The sequence below is a fragment of the Rhinichthys klamathensis genome, unplaced genomic scaffold (assembly GCF_029890125.1).
Source record: "Rhinichthys klamathensis goyatoka isolate OS25496 unplaced genomic scaffold, OSU_Roscu_1.1 h1tg000149l_1, whole genome shotgun sequence".
Taxonomy (NCBI): domain Eukaryota; kingdom Metazoa; phylum Chordata; class Actinopteri; order Cypriniformes; family Leuciscidae; genus Rhinichthys; species Rhinichthys klamathensis.
The window spans coordinates 115,289-137,282 of NW_026606684.1; the positions used below are offsets into that span (position 1 = coordinate 115,289).

The following is a 21,994-nucleotide window of genomic DNA, read 5'->3' on the forward strand; positions in this document are numbered from 1 at the left end:
TACATCTTGTTTTGTTTTTGTGAAGTCTCCCCTTTGAGCAGACAGGATGGAGAACGCACACACCAAGGAAACAGCAGAATGCCTGGCCTACTTCGGCGTGAACGAGAGCACAGGCCTCGCTCTAGATCAGGTCAAGAAAAACCAAGAAAAGTTTGGATTCAACGGTGAGGAAAGCATGGATAAAGTGGATGGAGGCTTCTTAAAATATGAATGGATCTTTGATTACAATGAAACAAAGTTGGAGTGAATTGACAGAACAAGCAATTTTGAAGCAAGAATTCCCAACTTAGTATCAAAAATGTGTTTTGTGTAGAATGATTAGTTGTGATTAGTTAGTTGAGAACAGGCATCAGACAAGATGAATGAGTAACACTGTATCTTAAGACTTATTCAAATGCATTCAAAACTGAGAGAACACATACATCTCCTGAAGTGTTTTCTTACCAGAACATGCTGCATTTAGAAGAAATTAGAGCCAAAGGCAAAATAACCCTGAACAGATGCACTGATCCATGCTGCACAATAACATTAAGTTGCAAAAGCAAGATTAGAAAGACAAAGAAAGAAAAAAGTGACAGCTGAAACACAGGAACCATTTTAAGCCTACAGGGACTTCAGTAGAAGGTCAAACAGAAGGACAAATTGCTAGACTACTAATTGAATAGTTTTATACGTGCGATCTAATTTCAGAATGAACCATATTATACAATTATTTAATATGCTATGTTGTGGTGATTGTTGATGGGAAAGATATATTAATCGTCCCCTTGGAATTATAAGGTTCTATCTGACATTTTTGTCAAAATTTAGTTATTCACATATTCTTATTCTGTGACCACTTCTTTACATTATGTGATGTTGTTTTTTAAGTTGTGTAGATTTTGGAACTTTTTATTTAGAAAATAAAAAGGTTCTTTCTACACAGTCAAATGGAATGCAAAAACTTTAAAGTTCAATATCTCAAAACTGCTCAGAACGCAGATAGAAGCTTATAATTCCAAGGGGACGTAATGTCTAATTCTAATGGTTCTGTTTTGACCACCTCCTCCATTCATCTTGTCGACTGGACTAAATCAACCAATCACAGAGCTGCCCGCTGAAGAAGGTAAGTTTTTCATTTACTGTTTTTATTGCTTTTATATGAGAAGACCTAGACCTAGAATTGATGACATTTCTGTATTTTACGCATACTGTCTGTCTATCATACACATCTATCTACCTACCTTCTCTCTCAGGCAAGACCATCTGGGAGCTGGTGGTTGAGCAGTTTGAAGATCTCTTGGTCAGGATCCTGCTGTTGGCTGCCTGCATCTCTTTTGTGAGTAAATAGAAACCGCATGACATCAAATGTAGTCTAAATCTTCAGAAACCTCACTTTCCACAGGTAGTGCTTCAGTAATTTCATAGCCTGGGTTATGCTGACCTGGGTAAAGTCTAAAGTCATAGAGCTGTAACATTTTAATGACTTCACAGGCTTTCATTTATGGGTGCAGACAATGATTAATAATGTACAAGAGAAAGACAGGGACACATTTCCCACATTCACATCCGTTCCTGTCAATCAAATTAAACGGTAACCCTTCAGCCCGGTGTATATAATGGGTAGACCATAATCCAGCTGTTTATCTGTGCCGGCTAGTATGGAACCCTTTCGGTTGCATAAAACAACACCGCTAGCATGAGGCATCTTTTTTTTTAGTCCCAGATGCGCATATGCCCTTGCTGTTGAAATTTGAGTAGCCTACATTCCGTACTGATAATGAAACCGTCGGCACATAAAACTGCATTTCTTTCTTTCTTTCTTCCAAATCTGTTTTGGGATAAATGAAGCAGGCAGCATTAGTTCTGCTGTTTTGTTCAGGCCCATGACATCACAGCTGTCATTATGGCCTTAGAAGGCCAGGAAAGAAGCTTTGAAGAGAAGCAAGGACAGAGAAATAAAGGAGAGAAAAAGAGAAAAGAAAGAGTGAGCGATTAAGACAGAGAGAGGAAGAGAAGTGTTATTTTAAGGTGGTCTTAAGCCAGTCCAAGAAACTGTATCCACCCACAAGGGTCAAAGATGGAAGGAATGAAAGACAGATCAGTAGAAAGACTGTAAAGGTGAAGAAGAGAAAGACAGATAGCAGGTGCTACCGTGCCGTAAATCGAGTAAAGTATGCGCACATGTGAGAATTACTGGAAGAGGATCAGCTGTACACTTCAACCATAACTCAATGTTAAGATGAAGTGTAAATGTAAGTGTAAGTGTGTGTGTGTGTGTGTGTGTGTGTGTGGTGGGGGGTGGGGGGGGTGCAAAACTTACAGAGGGTATGCATGCACACACTCATTCACAATTTCACACACACACACACACACACACACACACACATAGTAGATCTTAAATCGATTTATTTTCCTCTCGAATGGATCTTAGATATCTTTCTCACACTCCAGCTCTCTCTCTCTGTTCATCAGGTACTGGCCTTGTTTGAGGAAGGTGAGGAAACCGTCACTGCCTTTGTCGAGCCTTTGGTCATTCTCCTCATCCTTATCGCCAATGCTGTGGTTGGAGTATGGCAGGTGAATATGCACATCAATTTTAAATTCACAATACAGTGGCCCCAAAAGGTATTTGGACACTGAAGGCAGCCTCAAAACAAAACAAACACACAAATAAATAATATAAATAAATAAATTCTATAAAATGTCAAAATAAGATGCACTTATTTAAAAAAAAAAAAAAAAAAAAAAAAAAACCAATTATATATATATATATATATATATATATTAAGAAATAAAATAATCAACTTTACTTTACAAATAATCTTTAATTTTAGCCATTTTCAACTTGATGCCATTTGGTTTGATATTTTGTGATCTAATACAATAAAATTCATACATTTCAAGAGAAACTTAAGAGCCTAAAACTGTAGAACTCAAAGTGGTTACATCACAGGTTAAAGGCACGGCCGTATTTACCCGGGGCCTCAGGAACACAAATGACGACAATGGTAAAAATACTAGAGGCTGGTCAGATTTCATCAAGGGTCCATGGGGCTGGCACAATAGTAATTTAGAAAGTATGCACACCCTTGGAAGGAGAGGGCGGTCAAGGTGTAAAATCCTAAGGGGAGCAGGAGCTGATCTAGATGTTTGTTTTTACAGGAGCGTAATGCAGAGAGCGCAATTGAGGCTCTAAAGGAGTATGAGCCAGAAATGGGCAAAGTCTACCGCGCTGACAGAAAGAGCGTACAGATGATCAAAGCCAGAGAGATCGTTCCTGGAGACATCGTGGAAGTGTCAGGTATACCAATGGATCTGAGCATCTGACAGCAGAGCACTGGTAGCACAGAACGATCCCATAATGCTCACACACATCAGAATAGCCCAAGCATCTGAAAATGGAAATGCAGAGTAAGCAACACCTTCAAGCCAACTGTTACACTGTGTAACCACAACGATGTCAAGTAATGAGACATGTGTAGAGGGGACAGGACTATATGGGACTCATGCCCTTGAGAAAGTGTGAGCATCCTTTTAAGGCAATTAAGGGGTGTGTGTGTGACAGTGGGAGGAAGAATATAGAGTAATGGGATCAGAAAGGCTGAAAGAACACGCGAGAGCACGAGCAAAGAAAAGGCCTGTATATAAATACATCCCAGCACCTGTTCCTCTACTTGCCCTCTCTCGATCCCTAGCCCCTTCTCTTTCCCTCTTCCACCTGTTCCTTCCTCATCACTCATTTTTTCTCCAGGCCTCTTGTTCACCACTATGAAGGTCAACTTGTCCTTGCTTTTCTGTTTCACTCAGTTGCCCCTTGATCAGATCCTCCTTTTTGATCTCTTAATCTTTCACCAAAATATCTGCAAACATTATTGACAGTGACATCTTTAGACTAGATTAGGGGCCAATCCTGCTTCTTGTGGGTAATTTTCCTGCAAAATGTAGCTCCAACATATCTGCTTGGATGTTTCATCAATCCTACTAACATTGGTTAGCTGGTTCATGTGTGTTTTAGTAGGGTTGGAGCTAAACTCTGTAAGAAGGTGGACCTCCAAGAACAGGATTGGACAACCTAGACTGGACTAGAAAAAATATAAATCATTGCCAAACCATTAATCAGATTGATATTCTAGAGAAGCTTTGAATGTACATAAATTTAGAGATGTTTATAATAAAATAATTGGAAATATTGAAAGAAAACTGATGAGACATCTTAACTCCTAACACTAAGTGTCACTCTAGAGCCTTTCTATACTTTGTTAGTATTAGTTTTGAGCATGTATTGCTCTTCATATATGCGTGTTCTCAATTCTTAACTTTTTCCTGTGTAGTTGGTGACAAAGTCCCTGCTGATATCAGAATCACCGCGATCCGCTCCACAACTCTGCGTGTGGACCAATCTATCCTCACTGGTTAGTCTCTGATTTACAATATCTGGGCTCCCAATACACACACAAAATACACATACTTCTTTGGCCTTCTATGACCTCCTTTATCACTTTATTCTCAGGTGAGTCTGTAAGTGTGATTAAACACACAGAGTCTGTTCCTGACCTCAGGGCTGTCAACCAGGACAAGAAGAACATGCTTTTCTCTGTGAGTTTCCCTTCCTTCAGCCTTTTGTTGCTGTTCTCCTCTGTCTCCAGCACTAGCCCTGAAACATCTTCTCCCTCTCATTGTCCCAGGGCACTAACATCGCTGCTGGCAAGGCTATCGGAGTTGTGGTTGCCACCGGTGTCTCAACTGAGATCGGTAAGATCCGTGATCAGATGGCTGCCACTGAGCAGGAGAAGACCCCCTTGCAGCAGAAGCTGGATGAGTTCGGTGAGCAGCTCTCCAAAGTCATCTCCCTCATCTGTGTGGCTGTCTGGCTTATCAACATTGGCCACTTCAACGACCCAGTCCACGGCGGCTCCTGGATCCGTGGTGCTGTCTACTACTTCAAGATCGCTGTGGCTCTTGCCGTAGCCGCCATTCCCGAAGGTGAGAATACAGGAGTCATGAAACAAATCAGTGTGAAATCAAGAGTAAAATGCAGACAAGATTCACGACTGCCCTTTTCAATGCAGACTTTGTAAGTTGAGGAAATCCAACAGAGTATTTGACTCTTTTCTTTTCCGAGCAGGTCTGCCTGCTGTCATCACTACCTGCTTGGCTCTGGGAACCAGACGCATGGCTAAGAAGAATGCCATCGTCCGCTCTCTTCCCTCTGTAGAGACTCTGGGCTGCACATCTGTCATTTGCTCAGACAAGACTGGCACCCTCACCACCAACCAGATGTGTGTTACAAAGGTTTGCGAGAGTCTAACTCCAAAAGCAATCACTAATGTACCAGTCATCTCGATACAACCAGAAAATCCTTCTCCTTTACACACCATTTTAAGCTTCATTCTCTTTGTATTTAGATGTTCGTCATTGAAAAGGTGGAGGGTGAATCTGTGGCTCTTGACCAGTATGACATTTCTGGATCCAAGTACACACCAGAGGGAGAAGTGTAAGTGATTTTATATTTATTAAGTGACACTCACGCACAAGCACATGCAGACTCACCATTCTTCTTTCTTTACCTTGCAGTACTAGGGGGGGACTTCCTGTCAAGTGTGGCCAGTACGATGGCCTTGTTGAGCTGGCAACCATCTGCGCCTTGTGCAATGACTCTTCTCTGGACTTCAATGAGGTAAACAAACCTTTATTCTGTTTCCAACTCATCTAAGCTATTCCAATTGTGCAGCAATAACAGAGCTTTACTCTCACTCTTTGTTTTACAGTCTAAAGGAATCTATGAGAAAGTGGGTGAGGCTACAGAGACTGCCCTGTGCTGCCTGGTTGAAAAGATGAACGTGTTCAACACTGACGTCCGTGGTCTGTCCAAGGTTGATAGAGCCAATACATGCTGCACTGTAAGTATCTCAGTCTCTTCTGCACCCTTTAAGTTCATTTTGGACAGCTGTATTGTGTCTGAATATATTTCAGTTCTAAGTTAAAATCTTTAGTCCTGTTTTTATGACTGAAATATCACAAGGATAGTTATGATAGTAGTATTTATTTTATGGCTGGATTTTTGTAATGGATTGAGATGTGCAAGTGTTAAATGCCATGTGCCAAGATTTAATTTTCAGTAAATTCCATATCGGTCATTATATCTATTTAGTTTGCTGCTCTTGATTTCCTAGGTGATCAAACAGCTTATGAAGAAGGACTTTACTCTTGAATTCTCCCGTGACAGAAAGTCCATGTCTGCCTATTGCTCCCCTGCAAAGGCCTCCAAGGCCCCTGTTGGAAACAAGATGTTTGTCAAGGTAAGACCGATCCTTAAAATTAACTAGTAAAAATGAATACCTTAAAAAAAATCTCAAACACAAAACCGTTATTGTTGTAGGGTGCTCCTGAGGGTGTGATTGAGAGATGTGCCTATGTGCGTGTTGGCACCACCCGTGTGCCCCTGACTGGTCCAGTTAAGGATAAGATCATGGCTGTGATCAAGGAATGGGGTACTGGCCGTGATACCCTGCGCTGCCTGGCTCTGGCAACCCGTGACAACCCTCTGAGAAGGGAGGAAATGAACCTGGAGGACTCTACCAAGTTTGCTGAATATGAGGTATTTTTGTTAAAGAGAGATAAACATGGCCAAATATTCCTTCTAACATGATTTAACTGTGCCTTTTTCTCCTTCTTTTTTTCCTTTCCTCACAGACCGATCTCACCTTTGTGGGTTGTGTTGGTATGTTGGATCCTCCTCGTAAAGAGGTTGTTGGATCCATTGAGCTGTGCAGGGCTGCTGGCATCCGTGTGATCATGATCACAGGTAAACCATGTTAAATTTTCAAATCACTGCTGACATTTCTTAAAACAGCACTGTAACATGTCATTCTAGGCAGACTGTTTGTTGCTCTGTGACACAACGATTAATCCTGCTTTGCCTCTTTTTTGAAAACTATTCCTGAAAACAAAAACAAAAAACAAAACAGGTGGTCATATTGTGCACAACAGTAAACTTGCTTGTGATGCTAACTTCACAAGTTAGCGGCAATTATCATTTAATCTCCCACAATGATACTTCACTGGCACAGAACATTTGAAAAAAGAAAAGGTTAATATTAATGCAGTAATCATGAAAATGTCATACAACTTTTCTCGTTTCCAGGAGATAACAAGGGTACCGCTGTGGCTATCTGCCGCCGTATTGGCATCTTCACTGATGATGAGGATGTGACAGGCCGTGCTTTCACTGGCCGTGAGTTTGATGACCTGCCACTGGCCCAGCAGAGAGAAGCTGTGCGTAAGGCTTGCTGTTATGCTCGTGTCGAGCCCTCTCACAAGAGCAAGATCGTTGAGTTCCTTCAAGGCTTTGATGAGATCACCGCCATGGTAAATGAACTGAATGGAGCAAATTAAATGGGACAAAAGACCAAAGACCATCTTTGACCAGACAGGATCTTGGTCACTTGGTCAGAAAATGTCACTCCTTTAAGTTGAAGTGGACTGCATAGTAGTTTAGAATCCACTAAACTTAACATGCTTGTGTTTTTCACTATAAAATGAATTCTTACCTTTTTAATATTCCATTACCCCCACTATACATACTCCAGACTGGTGATGGTGTGAATGATGCTCCTGCCCTGAAGAAGGCAGAGATTGGCATTGCCATGGGCTCTGGCACCGCTGTTGCCAAGTCAGCCTCTGAGATGGTCCTGGCCGACGACAACTTCTCCAGCATTGTGGCTGCTGTTGAGGAGGGCAGAGCCATTTACAACAACATGAAGCAGTTTATCCGCTACCTCATCTCCTCTAACGTCGGTGAGGTCGTCTGGTGGGTGACAGCCTCTCGCTCACACACACATATATCTATTTACCTTCTGAAATCAGGCATAGGTTGATTCTAAACCTTATTTATTTTCTCCATCTTTTTCAGCATCTTCCTGACAGCTGCTCTTGGTCTTCCTGAGGCTCTGATCCCCGTTCAGCTTCTGTGGGTGAACCTGGTGACTGACGGTCTTCCTGCCACCGCTCTGGGCTTCAACCCCCCTGATTTGGACATCATGGGCAAGGCTCCCCGCTCCCCCAAAGAGCCCCTCATCTCTGGCTGGCTGTTCTTCAGGTACCTGGCCATTGGAGGTATGCAACTTTCAATTCTTCTAATTTATTTGTGATCCATTATAGGTTCACCATGCATTCATGCCATTCTACCTTCCCTGATTACCTCAGATTGCATTACATATTCTGCTCAATCTCTTTTTCTCTCAGGTTATGTTGGTGCTGCAACTGTTGCTGCTGCTGGGTGGTGGTTCATCTACTGTGACGAGGGCCCTATGGTCTCTTTCTACCAGCTGGTGAGTCAAGCATTATCTTAACTATAATGCGACAGGCAGTGTTGCAGTACTCAATACAGAGTCTAAGACCATATTTTATATGACTAGTTGAGATCAGCTCTTTCAAGTCAGAGAGTATACCAAATGCTCCTAAAAATATGGTCTTGAACTTGAGTACTGCAGCACTGGCTACAGGAATACAAAAGCTGCTGCCTGACATCTCTGAATGTTGAGAATTAAGCAATTGCTAACTACAAAATACAGTAACAACGTGATACATTTCACAATAAAATAATAATGCTGTACCTATTCTCTGTCACCAGTCCCACTTCATGCAGTGCACTGCTGAGAACGAGGACTTTGCCGGTATTGACTGCGGGGTGTTTGAGGCTGCTCCACCCATGACAATGGCTCTGTCTGTGCTGGTCACCATTGAGATGTGCAACGCTCTGAACAGGTCAGAACTGACCTACTCCAAACCCAAACATCACAAAGCAGCTCAATGTACTTTTTTTGTTGTTGTTGCCGATTGTAACATACATGTTTTTGCAGCTTGTCTGAGAATCAGTCTCTGCTGCGTATGCCTCCATGGAGCAATTTGTGGTTGGTTGGAGCCATGTCTCTCTCCATGTCTCTGCACTTCATGATCATCTATGTGGACCCTCTGCCTGTAAGTACTGCATCCATCCAGCATGCTAAATTTGGTTCAGTTTGTTTATCAATATCACAGGCTAAAGGGTCTGCCAGTAAGGGGCGACCAAAGACATATTTTCCCAGGAGACCATGATTAGGCCCGGCCCATAGACACTCACATTTCCCAAACGCTGCTGGATTTAATGGCAAATGCATTAAAGTGGCAATTCATTTGAAGTTTATTGCATCATTCTGTTTAAATCCAATTGCTTTTTATCATCTGTCATTTCTCATTTGCTAATCTCGGCCTTTTTTCTAACAGATGATCTTCAAGCTAACCCATCTCAATGTAGAACAGTGGATCGTTGTACTGAAGCTTTCTTTCCCCGTCATCCTCATCGACGAGCTGCTCAAGTTTGTTGCTCGCAACTACCTGGAGCGTGAGTAACAAACTGACAAATTTAGATTTATAATAATTAAATAAATGATAAATACATTTTCATGTAAATGTGTAACAGTTCCTAAATACTGATATTTAAACTAAATTAAACACTCTAAGCATATTTAAAATGTAACATACAAACACAAAACTAAATGTTAGTTAAAACAACTTACTGTATGTAATGAAGACTTGACTAACTAATTGAATATTAATAAACAAATAAATTCCCATGATGATTTATTAATTTCCCTTTTAAAATTGTATTCTCCTATACTTATCACTTTTAAACCCTCCTCTCTGCACCCCATTTTTTCCAGTGGTGTAAATATTCCTTCTCTTTTACCCTTCTCCTTCTTACTCTTTACTCAATCCCCTATTTAACCCCTCTTTATCTCATTCCAGCCTAATCATGTTCCTCTCCATATTCCTGTAACAAAGCAAGGTATCCCACAATCCTCTCGGTCTCTGCCTGCAGCCCTGTGTCTGTTTGTGTATAGACAAATTGTGCTATGTTCTTTGGCTTGTTGATTGACATGTAAATAGTATACTGTCAGTCATGGAGCTGAATCAGTGAATGACTACAGTAATGCTCCATATAGTAATACATGCCATTGTAGATGCTTAATGTCTTAATGCTAAATTCATCCTCATATGTGGTTCTGTCTGGTTAAAACTGTACAGATTCTGCTCAATTAAAGCAATTAGTTTAAAGAATATTTACATAATTATGACTTTAAAGATATTTAGGATTATGTGCAGCAAATCAATGTATGCCTATAATATATATATGCCTATATTATTCAAACTTTACAATAGTGTTGTGGACTAATCTTTATGGCATCCTGTCTCACATAACTGATTTTCTTCAACAGTGAAAGATGAGAATCTAGTGTCCAAAAAGTGGGACTGAAAAAGAGAAAAAGAAGAACTGAGAAAAACACAGAACGAGGAGTGAAAAAGTGAACACTGTGAACCAGTGAAAATCACCCATAAAATGTTAAACCTTATTGGAAAAATAAGGAAAAAAAAAAGTTATTTAAGTAAAAAGTGTTATGTATATGTATTAAAACTTAATATATATATTGTTAATAACAGTATATTCCAATGAAAATGCTATTCTTAAAATAAAGATGTGTATAAAAAACAAGCGTGGTCCGATACAGTCTTTTAGTTTATTCTTAATTTTTCATATTTAATGTGTTCAGATTTGTTACCAACATTGTGCTACATTTACACTAACATTTATTAGCCCCATTCAAACAGATTTAGTGTTTTATCACAATATCATTAACATATCATTGATCTTCCACTGCTCATTGGCTCAGGCACCAGATACTTCATAATGAACTGATGGCTCTTTCCAGTAAAGTGACTTTGGCCATAAACTGAATGCACAACTCATTACTGTAGAGATAATAGTATAGTGAGGTGTAACTGTAACACAAAATATATGCTGATTTAAGTGATGACACCTTTTCAGAATATACTGAGTTCTCGCTCTGCCAGAGAGAACGTTTTCACATAAAAATCATTTGAGGTATAAAAAATTTACATTACATGTTACATTTTCTTATGCTGTTTAAAGTTTTAATGTATTTATTGTAAAGTAAGATACATTTTATCTTTTAGTTTTAAGTTAACTGAAGGAATATGCTAACACTGTTGCTGGTGGTACTCAAAAGATTTCATCATGGCCGGGGACAATTGTAACACTAGTTATGAATAAAAATATTATGAACTAAAAGATTTAAAAATAACACAAATAAGCATGATTGCACTGGTAATTTCACAAAACATCATTAGATTATTATCTAGTCAAAAACTAGTTACAGTTAAAATATATATTAAATAGTCAAATATTTTAGTAAAAATGATGCATCTCATTTCTAACAGTTGTATTCATTACCTACTTTTACTTTAAAGCTGCAGTCCGTAGCTTTTTTGGGTTAAAAATTATCCAAAATACATATTTGAGAAAATACATAACCAGCCAGTGTTCAAAACTCTCTGCTTGCCTTAGCTCGATTCAAAGCGGTAAGCTTGTAATAATGTTTTTAATTCCAGTGGTACTGGTGGATTTCCGCGGGAGATTCGAGCATGTCTTTGCGTTATTACGTCACATCTGTACACATAAAGGAGTCTCGGCTAGTCGACTCGGCTATATTGGATATTGTGAGAATGCTGGAGGTGGAGAATTATAGCTTTTTCTCACAGCACTTGATATAATTAAACATCAATTTGATGGCGGATCCAGAAAGGTTCAAATGACAATCGCCAGTGACAACAGATTCACCCGCTGTAAAATGCAAAAGACTTCAGGGACTTATACAGAAAAAAAGAGACTGCAACGAACCGGCCCATGCGAGAACAAGGATACATATTGGAAGGACATTACATGTAGTCACGCAATGCTGACGTTGTTAGCATTAACAATTTGAGAACAAAGTATAATTTGCACGGTTTTGCGTGATATGATAAGCGATTTTTAGATTTAATCAGCACGATTTACTGCAATGTCAGAACCAGAACAAAAGTGGATGTTTCTTAATTGTTCAGGTGACATTTCCCGGTGAAAATTATTATATTGGTCACTTCCAAAAAGAATAATCTGTGATTCTGAATGCCAGTATCCACACCGGCGCGGTGACTGACAGCTGCACAATCTCCTCAAACATTGTGTTCATCCACACTGTGCCGTGTCGAGGGTGTTGAAGTACAACTCACGTAAAGTTGATAATTCCGCGAATGACTGCAATTGCAGATTTCGAACAGAGATGGCGACAAAGAGGAAAAACGCCGGACTGCAGCTTTAAACAATTTTTACAGAGCTAATAAAATAGATTAGCACCAAAAATATTATTAATATAATTAAAGCCACATGTTATAATATTTTATATTATGAGTCTTTATCAATATATGTTTATTTATGGTACTGTTACTTTGGCACATAGATTTTATTTTCTTATAGCAAAATATGTCAGGTTGATCTATAGTAGTTTATTATAATAAAACAAAAAGAAAAAAAGTACAATTGCCCCCAGTCTCCATCCCCAGTATGTTTTTGGTTTTGATTTTTGCTGGTGACAAGTGCTGATAATGACTTATATTTATATCTGTCAGTATCTATTAGGAAAGAAGGATTAGGCCAGCAAGATACAACTTACACTGCAGTAGCATTAAGTCTAGTACAGACAGTAGTTAGAATTTCACAAAATTCAAGTATTAGCAATTCCAATTTGTTCAGATTGATAAGGAATCATGTTTAGCCGGTATGTTTTGAGATCATTAGAAGCATTGTGAATCCATGTGTGCAGGAATGGTCTTCGATCAATGTCAATGCATTTCTTTTAATGTAGGCAGCCCACCTCAACTTGGCCCTTTCTGAGGACCACCTCTTTGCCCACAGAGGCTCTTCCTTTCGGTCTTCCGAAAAATAGTCACCTGTTCTTATATTTATTGTTTTATGTGGCATCTGCAGGTAAATCAGTGACTTCTTCAATCTCCTCCCCTAGGATCTGCTTGACTTGGTTCAATGATTCTGCTTGGCGAATCTGCTCCAACTTCACCTGAGAATGCAGAGAGAGGAAATTAAAAACTATTTAAAAACCGTGCAAACTTTAATACAAAATCAAACTGTCACAGTTATAAAGTATATAACTGGATATAAACAAGATTTGTGAGCTCACTACAGAATACAAAATTGCAGCAGGACATTCAAGTCATGTCAAAAATTAATTAACTACAAAAGGTCATTATTTTTTAAAGTTTATTTTTACTTGTATGAGGGCAAATGTTTTCTAATCGTAAAAATATTACACAATGTGTAATTTAATATGAATGTTGGGGTATATTTGTTTTATTGTTTTTACATTTATTTTTATAAAAACAGACATACACAGAACACAATAATAAAATATCTATAAATAAAGTTGTTTTTTGTTAAGGCTTCCTCCTGCCTTATGCTCTCTCATTGAATGAGATACATTACTGTAGCATGGCTCAAACTACAAGAATGTAGCAATAAATTCAAACAAATTATCATGACACGTCAAAAATTGAATCGCCGAACTGCTCATGGTTAAAGTTTTAGTGCAGACCTCGAAGTTTTGTCAGCAATAGCAAATTAAGAGTAGAAATCATGTAGTGAGAGCACATCCTTATGTGTACATCAAAAATTGATTGTCAACAGAGACTGCATTTATAGAAGTAGGGGTGTCGCAATATACCGGTGTTGACGATAATCGTGATATTCAAAGCATGAAATATCGACATCGTGTTAATTTAGAGTGTGCCAATATACTGGTATTGGCGATAACCACAATGTTTAAAATAAATAGGGCTGTTATGATAACATGACACTTAAATAGCTACTCCAGCGCGAGTACCTGGTTGACCTCTCAGGTGGCTGTATTGCACCCACTGACACCTATCAAACAAGAAGACGCAGCCCGGGCCGCGCAGCTAGCCTACTCTGAAGAATGTCATCTGAGCGAGAGAGTGAAACACTCTGTCCACACCCGAAAAAAGTAAGCTCGCCTGTATGGGAGTTCTTCGGCTCAAAAGAAAACAGCACTTTAAAGGGGGTCGCACACCGGACGAGAAGCGCAGCGCCACGTCTTTAAAATTCGAACACATTTTCTCTTCGAGAGTAGCCTACACACACCGGTTGTGCACCATTCGGCGTCTGTCCGCAGCGCCCAGCAACGGCTCAGGACCTTGTTCAAAATCCTGCTGCGACACAGAGCGCCATTTACATAATTTTATATTAAATTTACATTACATTTGTCTCAAATCAGCGTAAATGACTTCACCCTGTGCTGCAACATTTAGTTTTACATTCATTTATAGAAATCAGCTGCTTGAATGAAAATTGCTGGTGTTATCGGATTTTCAGGAGAGATTCTCAATTCATTCAGTTAATGGATGCTCTGAGGTAAAGTGTTCAGATCACAGACTCAGCAACTATTGCATTTAATTGTACAGTACAATCATAACATAGTACAGACATTATCTTAATTTCATGCTGGCCATAAACTGAGAAAGTGCGCGTCCGGTGTGCGATACCTCGAGTTGTCCTACACGCGACGCGGCGCTGCAGAATGTGTAGCCACCAACCTTTTTACCCATCTCCGTGTCCATCACCCAGCGGATTACGCAATTTTACAGAGAATAAATTGCGATTATTTTACTTATTTATTATTATTTAACTTCACATGCTTGTCTTCCTTCACAAAAATTTGCCATGGATTGAGTACGCAAGAAGTAAAAAATACATGCGGCTTGTGTTTATCAGTACCCTACCCTTATATATTATGTTTGTTGGGTAAAGTAAAAGTAAAAATGAATTTGACTGATAACTACAGATATCGCGATATATCGATATTGTGAATTCTTTTGGCCACAATAACCGTGGTGTGAAAAATCTAACATTGTGACAGCCCTAATTAGAAGAGTAAGAACTTCATGCTGATCCAGTACCTGCAGTGACTGTGAGAGATGCACAAAATCCTTCTGCACAGCCTGACTAGTGTCTAGTTGAGTGCGCAGACTGATCACCTGACTGCGATACTCTAAACACTGCTGCTGTAACACCGCCTGAAAGATAAAGAGAGATGTAAACTACCATAATAAAATTCAATAATATTCAACTTTACACACCAAGATGCAGGCCTACCTTCTCCTGGATGTGAGATTTGTTCTCTTTCTGAAGGTGAGCAAGCGCCACCCGCAGACCCTGCACCTCCACGCGACACTCCTGCAGCTCAGCCTTCAGCTGCACACACAGATGGAATAATGGCTACGTTCTCACTGGAATACTGGCATTGCGCATCGTATATACACAGATAGTATTTGAAACAGTTATGCAATATACAAAAAACATTTTCAACAGCACTATTTTACATGGTTGTCACATGGCCGTATTATGTGCATGTTTAATTTTGTGAGAGCATCCAATTATAAGGGATGAATGGGATTATTTTTCCATTTCGTAATCCAATTTTGTGTAAAAATGTCTTAACTCTTCGTAATGTGATTAAATAATGAGACGGTCATGTTATAAAAAAAAAAGTATATTTAGAATTAGAATTTATATACAACAACAATAATACACCGATGATATCACTGGAAATGGTAGGCCAAGTTGGACTAAAAGCAAAGGTCATAAACTTATAGAGAAATCCTACACAGGTTACAATGGCACTGAAGTACAAACAAATGGGATTTGACGTTCAAAAGACATTTGAAGGATTTAATTAATTGTGAACCTCCCCTCAAGGAGGAGACCCCCCCCCCCCCCCCCCCCCCCTTAGAATTAAAGGTAGTCATACCTTTTCCCTTTGGATCTGTATGCGGTCCGTCTCTACTGTCAGGCTGGCAAGCTTGACTGAGGGAGAGATTTTAATCACAAACTGACACTAAAATATCAACAGCTACCCTTAAATAACAACATAGGATCTACACTAGAACTGACTAAAAGTCAAAGTATATGTGACTTGCCTTCTAAAATCTCTGGAGGAGCAGATGTGACAAGAAAGATGAGGAGAGGAGGTGAGAGAGGAGAACACACACGCGCGTCAATGCAGAGAAAACAATCAAAAGCTTCAACAAACAGAACAATCTGGCAGACATGAATCAAATGTTTTATTGCGCAAAACTATATAGCTTGAATGCAATGTAAGTCACTTTGGATTAAAGCATCTGCCAAATGTATAAGTGTGAATGTAATGTAATATATTATAGACTGACCGCTCTCCTCTGTGCGTGTCTCCAGCTGTTCCTGTAGGTTGACAATTTCAATACGAAGCCTCTCCTCACAGTGAGCTGCCTATGTATAGAGATATACAATGACTTAAAGACTCATAAACACAAATACACACACAACATTCAATTCTTCCAGACCTCTGGCTTCCTTTCGTCAAAATACACACTCGCATACCTCTAGAGTTGGACTGTGAGGCGGAAGGCTATTTTCATCCACATCAGTGTCTTCACCTTTCAACTTGGAGAGTTCATTACAGACTCTCTTCTGAGAGTAAGACAGCTCTGCCTGGTTAAAAAAATGCATGCAGACTCTTAAAGATCTCATCAGGACTCATCAGGATTTTGGCTCATGGAGTCAACCTACTACTCACCAATCTGCTCTGAACAGCATTTTGTGACTGGCTAAAAGATTTCTGTAGGTCTTGAAGGAGGGCCTCAGAAGTCTGCACCTGAGACTGAAGTAATGTCAACTGCAATAAACAAAAGCACAAAGATATCAATATATGAGAATTTGTTCTGCAAGCAATCATCTGCAGCCATGCTATAAGAAGTATGCTCAGAGAATTTAAACCACATTAGAAAAATATATTATATAAAAAGTTTGGTGTCAAACTTTAAGTAAAATTAATACCTTTATTCAGCTTCAGGATACATTAAATTGATCAAAAGTGACAGTAAATACCTTTATAACGTTGCAAACGATTTCTATTTCAATTAAATGCTGTTCTTTTGAACTTTCTATTCATCAAAAGATATTTTGTTTCCACAAAAATATTAAGCAGCACAACTGTTTTTTATCATGAAATAAGAAATTGAGCAGCAAATCATCATGATTTCTAAAGGATTGTGTGACACTGACTGAAGACTGGAGTAATGATGCTGAAAATTCTGCTTTGCATCACAGGAATAAATTACACTTTAAAATAGACTAAAGTTAAATCTTACCCACTCTAAAGTTTCGAACAGTAGTATATTGTATAAAGCTGTATCTCAAATTATTTCTTTATCTTACAAAAGGGAGAATTTAAGACAGTTAAAGTCCATAAGTGCAATGTAATCCAGACATAAGAGATGCTAAAATAATTTTTTGCATATCTGTGCTTTTTAGTGACGAAAGACAGGAACTGAGAGTTTCTGTACCTGTTTTTGTGTCTCTGTGCTTTGCACATCCAGTTCTCTCTCCAGATCAGCTTTCTGCTTTCGGAGCTCTGTCACCTCCTCTTGAAGCTCTACAAGCTATAATGGCATGGCAAAATATTCAACAAATAAGTTGAGAGATGGTGGCATCACGCATTGACATCAGTGATCTCTAACGCACTGATTAACAAACAACAGGCTAGAAATGTCCCACACTTTTTTAATGGCAAATGTCTATGATGTTTTCAACTGTTTGCAACTTACTGGATTAGGGCTGCACTCATGAAGAGCAATTTCTAATTGATAAAATATCTTACAGTCAATCGTAACTAGGAAACCTTTCCATTACTTTTTAGTATTTTGTCAATTTCAAGGCCTGGTAACAGCAGTTTTAAAATTTCCTGATACAGTTGTCCATGGCAATAAAAAACCTGCTAGAAAGACTAGAATTATACTGACATGTTCTTGCAATTTGTCCCAGTCAGCATGCGAGATCAGCTTGTGTCCTGGTGGTGGCAGGTAGATTGCTTCAGGCACCAGCGTTCCTGTGGACACTAGTGAGGCGGTGTCTTCTTGAGGAGGCGGATGTCGGGGCATGGAGGGAGTGTCCAGAGAGAAAGAAGACATGGAGGCAGAGTCACAGTGCTGGGGGAAATAGTCCATCATAAGGCCTGTTGTCTCTGTATCTGACGTCTCTCCCAACAGCTCCAGTGGATCAGAGTCGGACCCTGAGCCCTCATGGTCAGAACCTCGCGGGGGAGAGGAGTCACCCTGTGGCCCCTCACTGTTGGGAGAGGTACCCTCCAGCTTGCCCTTTTTTAAGGTGCCCTTATTGCCCTACATGCACAATGAGAAGTGAGAAATGATTTAGAAAAAGACTAAAAGTGAAAGAGGGACACTGTAATACAGAAAGTGAAAGAAGTTTGCAATAATATGACTAGGGGAAAAATACTTGTTTCCTTTTTGAGACATAGGCCAAGTTGTTGTTTTTTTTTTCATGTTTTTTTGACATGAGTCCTTGGATAAGAGAGAGAAAAAAAGAAAAAAGAGGAGGGACACAGAAACACACTAACCTTAGTGTCATGGGGCAGAACGGCTCTCCTCCACTGTGCTCGCTCTGACTGCAAAGCAGATAATCTGGCCTCATACTGAGCAGCTGTTTCTAAGGTGGGGAAATAAAAGAAGAACTGGATGTCAAGGAATTGGAATCAGTCATTGAGTAATTATGAAACATTTCCTGTCGCTTTAGTTCTTTGGGTAAAATTCTACTTCGTGACTGAAAGTGGAAAAACACTAGTTTACGCGGCTGCCCAAAGACGTGGCTCGTCGCACGTGAGGCTGTAGTGTGTGTGTGTGTGTGTGTGTGTGTGTGTGTAACCGTCCCAACCCAGATAGATAGAAAATATGTGGAAATTATCCAAAGTGTACCTATGTGCCAGACTCGATGCCAGAAGCACGCGATGCAATATTTTTGACAAGATAATTGCTGCCAAGACCGGTAACACGGTAAATCTTATAAGGCACTTAGAAGCACACAGAATACACTTCAGAGTAGAAAGTTTATCCGTCTTCGACTGCAAGAACTGGAGCGCGTCACAAATGAACCGAAACTCAGCATATAGGGATCTCCCAGTCACGTGACCCCTTGCCGCGTGTCAGCCATTTTGACGGAATACATCCGTCAGCTACTCAGTGGCGGATCTATTATTAGGGGTGGGCCACCCCTAATAATAGATCCATTGCCGTGGGTAATATATATTATTAGTATATTATTATACTAATAATATAATTATTAGTATATTATTATACTAATAATATAATTAGTATATTATTATACTAATAATATAATTATTAGTATAATTATTTTTATAATTAGCCTAAATATTGCAATACTTTGCGCTACAGTATTGATATAATTGCGTGCGCAAAATATCTCGATAATGAACAGAATCGATTTTTTTCCTCCACCACTATCTATTATTAGCGCAGCGTCCGTCAGCTAACTCTTCACGTCATGTCATCGCACTTATTATTAGCATCACAAAAAGAAATAGCCTGTACAAGAGGAAGATAAAGGAATTAAGAATCATAGATCCATATGAACCACCACAAGTTCTTTTTACAGGCATTAAATGTGTAGAAAAAGTTCCTGACATTGAGTTCGGTGACATTTACAGCTACCTTATTCACTTCCAATCGTGCTACACCGGAGCTTCATTAAAAGCATACAAAAGCAGGCTATCGGTATCACGAGTCAGGATGGGTCAGCAACTCTTTGATCTGGACTACAGCGGGGAAGGATTTTTCAATCATCACCGCAAAGGTTAATCAATGTATTTTTATCACCAAATTATATGCCTACCTATAATAATTTTTAAACTGAGTTTACAGGGAAAAACACAAAATAAAAATCACCAACAAAAGATTAAGTGCATCTTAAATGAATTTGTTGAATCTAGTTTGATCCAAGAAAAACGAAATAATATGCGTATATACTTTTCTATACTTGTAACTATCATACAGTGACACTGACTGTTGTCACTGGAGTATGATAAACTGTCATTGAGACTGTCTCAACCTGTGTTTCTGACGATTTATAAGAAGTGTCAAATAAAATACAAGATCAGCTTTCGGAATAAAGACATTCCTTTTGTATGATCACGTATCTGATCGCATCCAACTGCATAGCATCGCTCAGGCATGATAGGAATATTTCGCGACGAGCTGTATTATCACCGGCAGTTTAGCATTTTCTATTCCGTCAAGATGGCTGCGCCAAATGGGGTAGGATACTTGCCTCACAGACATGAGAAATAGGCCTATAGACGGTCAAAATATGTCTACTTTTAAACGAAACAATTAGAAATAAATAGTTTGATTACCCAGTGTTTCCCAAACCTGTCCTGAAGCACCCCCAACACTGCATGTTTTCTTTGTCTCCCTAATGAAATACAACTGATTTAACTCATCAGCTCATTAACCCATGTGATAATGAGCTGATGAGTTGAATCAGGTGTGTTTGATTAGGGAGACAAAGAAAACATGCAGTGTTGGGGGTGCTTCAGGACAGGTTTGGGAAACACTCCATATAGGCGCGCGCATTTACTACTGCAGGAATGATGAGTCAGCATCGCCATAATCACCTTTGCAGCCAACACACTTAGTAAACACTTGTTCATTAATAAACAATTAAAATATCTCCTTGCTATTGTTTCCGGACACATCCATAATCATTAGGCTACTTTCGCCAGTGCTTTGCGGCAAGCTTCATGTGTGCTGAGCGCGAGGCATATATCCCACCCCCCAGTAGCCTATATTTAATTTAATTCACATTTATTTGTATAGCATTTTTCACAATACATATCGTTTCAAAGCAGCTTTACAGAAAATGCATGTGTCTAAATTACAATTTAGAGTGATCTGTTATCAGAGGTGACAGTGTGTAATGCATTTCAATTCATTTTCATTCAGTTTCATTGTTAAACAATGCATTAAAGGGGTCATATAATGGTACCTGCACTTTTTCAAGTTGATTGTACTGAAATGTGTGTTGGCAGTGCCTGTACACAATCATCATATAATGATAAAAATACATCCAGTGTTTTTGTTTTAATCTCCTTATATGTTTTCCCCTGCCTCAAATCAAGCCATTCGACCGTGTGACGTCACACGGTCGGAAGCCCCTCCCGCGATTGTTGATTGACAGGCGCGTTTCAACAGACCCGCCCTCGCTCGTGAGCCAGCTGTCAATCATAGTCTGCGCGGACCGGCGCGGTCATTGTTGATATGCTGGAGCACTGTCTATGAGCAGAATGGAGTCTAAGCGATTGTGGTGTTCTGTTCTTGGGTGCAATAAGGAACCCAGCAGTCATTTTCATGTTCCTAAATCCGAACCGCTGAAGACGCAGTGGCTGAGTTTTGTTTTCGAAGGGAATATTCCCCACGAGCAACGTCAATGCTTTCATGTTTGCGCGAATCATTTCTCAGCAGACTGCTTTATAAACGAGGATCATTATAAAGCTGGTTTTGCTAAGGAGCTGCTCCTGAATAAAGGATCCGTACCAGATATTCGTGTTCCTGCTGAACCTCTAGAACAACTGAAGTGAGTGTAACGTTTTATTAAACTTTATATTAATATTTATATCTTTGCAAATCGCTTCACGATGAATGAGTCTAAGGTTTACACTCAGGGTACATTACTGCATGTTTTCTATGTACGACGTTCTCCATATAATTCATAATCCCACGTTTATAATGAACAATGCGTTATGGTTATTGTGTTACAAACGTGTACGCACAGAACAGAGAGGCGGAGTGAGCAAAGCTCATGATCATTTAAAGTCATATGCACTGAAACGGCATGCTGAAAACAGAGCTGTTTTTGACCAGGTAAAATAAGAGTTTTCTTACAATACTAATGAGAATTTTTAATTAAAGTATATTACAAACTTTTAATTTAGACCCTAAAGAATTATACTAGCTTGTACAAAAATGCCATTATATGACCCCTTTAAGTTAAGGAAGAAACAATGAGCTCATTGAAGTAAAGAATACATGTTGTTAAATGATTAGGAAACATAGAAAACTTTAGCATTGGTGCTTTTTTACATTCTCAAAATATGTGTGTAAAAAGTCAACAAACTAAAAAAAAAAAAAAAATTAGGTAACGTTATATTGTTAAAACTAGGGGTGCTCCGATCAGGATTTTTGGGGTCGATCACCGATCGCC

The 21,994-nt window shown here is 39.3% G+C and overlaps 2 protein-coding genes across 5 annotated transcripts in view; one reads left to right on the forward strand and one right to left on the reverse strand.

The window, feature by feature from the left end:
* On the forward strand, positions 1 to 15,909 carry atp2a1 (ATPase sarcoplasmic/endoplasmic reticulum Ca2+ transporting 1). 4 transcript variants are annotated; one of them, XM_056258141.1, is made up of 23 exons: positions 1 to 164; positions 1,088 to 1,105; positions 1,236 to 1,318; positions 2,455 to 2,559; positions 3,145 to 3,283; positions 4,314 to 4,394; positions 4,493 to 4,578; positions 4,668 to 4,965; positions 5,108 to 5,274; positions 5,388 to 5,476; positions 5,557 to 5,659; positions 5,751 to 5,882; positions 6,156 to 6,281; positions 6,362 to 6,580; positions 6,676 to 6,787; positions 7,127 to 7,350; positions 7,572 to 7,792; positions 7,895 to 8,097; positions 8,227 to 8,312; positions 8,615 to 8,748; positions 8,844 to 8,961; positions 9,247 to 9,364; positions 10,239 to 10,315. In XM_056258141.1, the coding sequence occupies exons 1-23, from the start codon at positions 47 to 49 to the stop codon at positions 10,274 to 10,276; spliced, it is 3,018 nt and encodes a 1,005-aa protein (XP_056114116.1). In that variant the 5' UTR covers positions 1 to 46; the 3' UTR covers positions 10,277 to 10,315. The 4 variants fall into 4 exon arrangements, with proteins under 4 accessions (XP_056114116.1, XP_056114115.1, XP_056114114.1 ...); XM_056258140.1 differs by lacking the exons at positions 1 to 164; positions 1,088 to 1,105 and having other exon boundaries at positions 1,214 to 1,318; XM_056258139.1 differs by lacking the exons at positions 1 to 164; positions 1,088 to 1,105; positions 1,236 to 1,318; positions 10,239 to 10,315 and adding exons at positions 9,769 to 9,808; positions 15,897 to 15,909 and having other exon boundaries at positions 2,474 to 2,559.
* Positions 12,256 to 21,994, reverse strand: part of rabep2 (rabaptin, RAB GTPase binding effector protein 2) — a 16,646-nt gene continuing 6,907 nt past the window's right edge. Inside the window, exons 3-13 of the mRNA XM_056258142.1 lie at positions 18,339 to 18,427; positions 17,725 to 18,102; positions 17,269 to 17,364; positions 16,500 to 16,598; positions 16,304 to 16,414; positions 16,114 to 16,192; positions 15,865 to 15,876; positions 15,696 to 15,751; positions 15,041 to 15,139; positions 14,845 to 14,961; positions 12,256 to 12,932 (exon numbers count right to left, since the gene is read on the reverse strand). Of these exons, the coding sequence (XP_056114117.1) occupies positions 12,828 to 12,932; positions 14,845 to 14,961; positions 15,041 to 15,139; positions 15,696 to 15,751; positions 15,865 to 15,876; positions 16,114 to 16,192; positions 16,304 to 16,414; positions 16,500 to 16,598; positions 17,269 to 17,364; positions 17,725 to 18,102; positions 18,339 to 18,427 (1,241 nt within the window). The 3' untranslated portion in view covers positions 12,256 to 12,827. The remainder of the gene's footprint in view (positions 12,933 to 14,844; positions 14,962 to 15,040; positions 15,140 to 15,695; positions 15,752 to 15,864; positions 15,877 to 16,113; positions 16,193 to 16,303; positions 16,415 to 16,499; positions 16,599 to 17,268; positions 17,365 to 17,724; positions 18,103 to 18,338; positions 18,428 to 21,994) is intronic.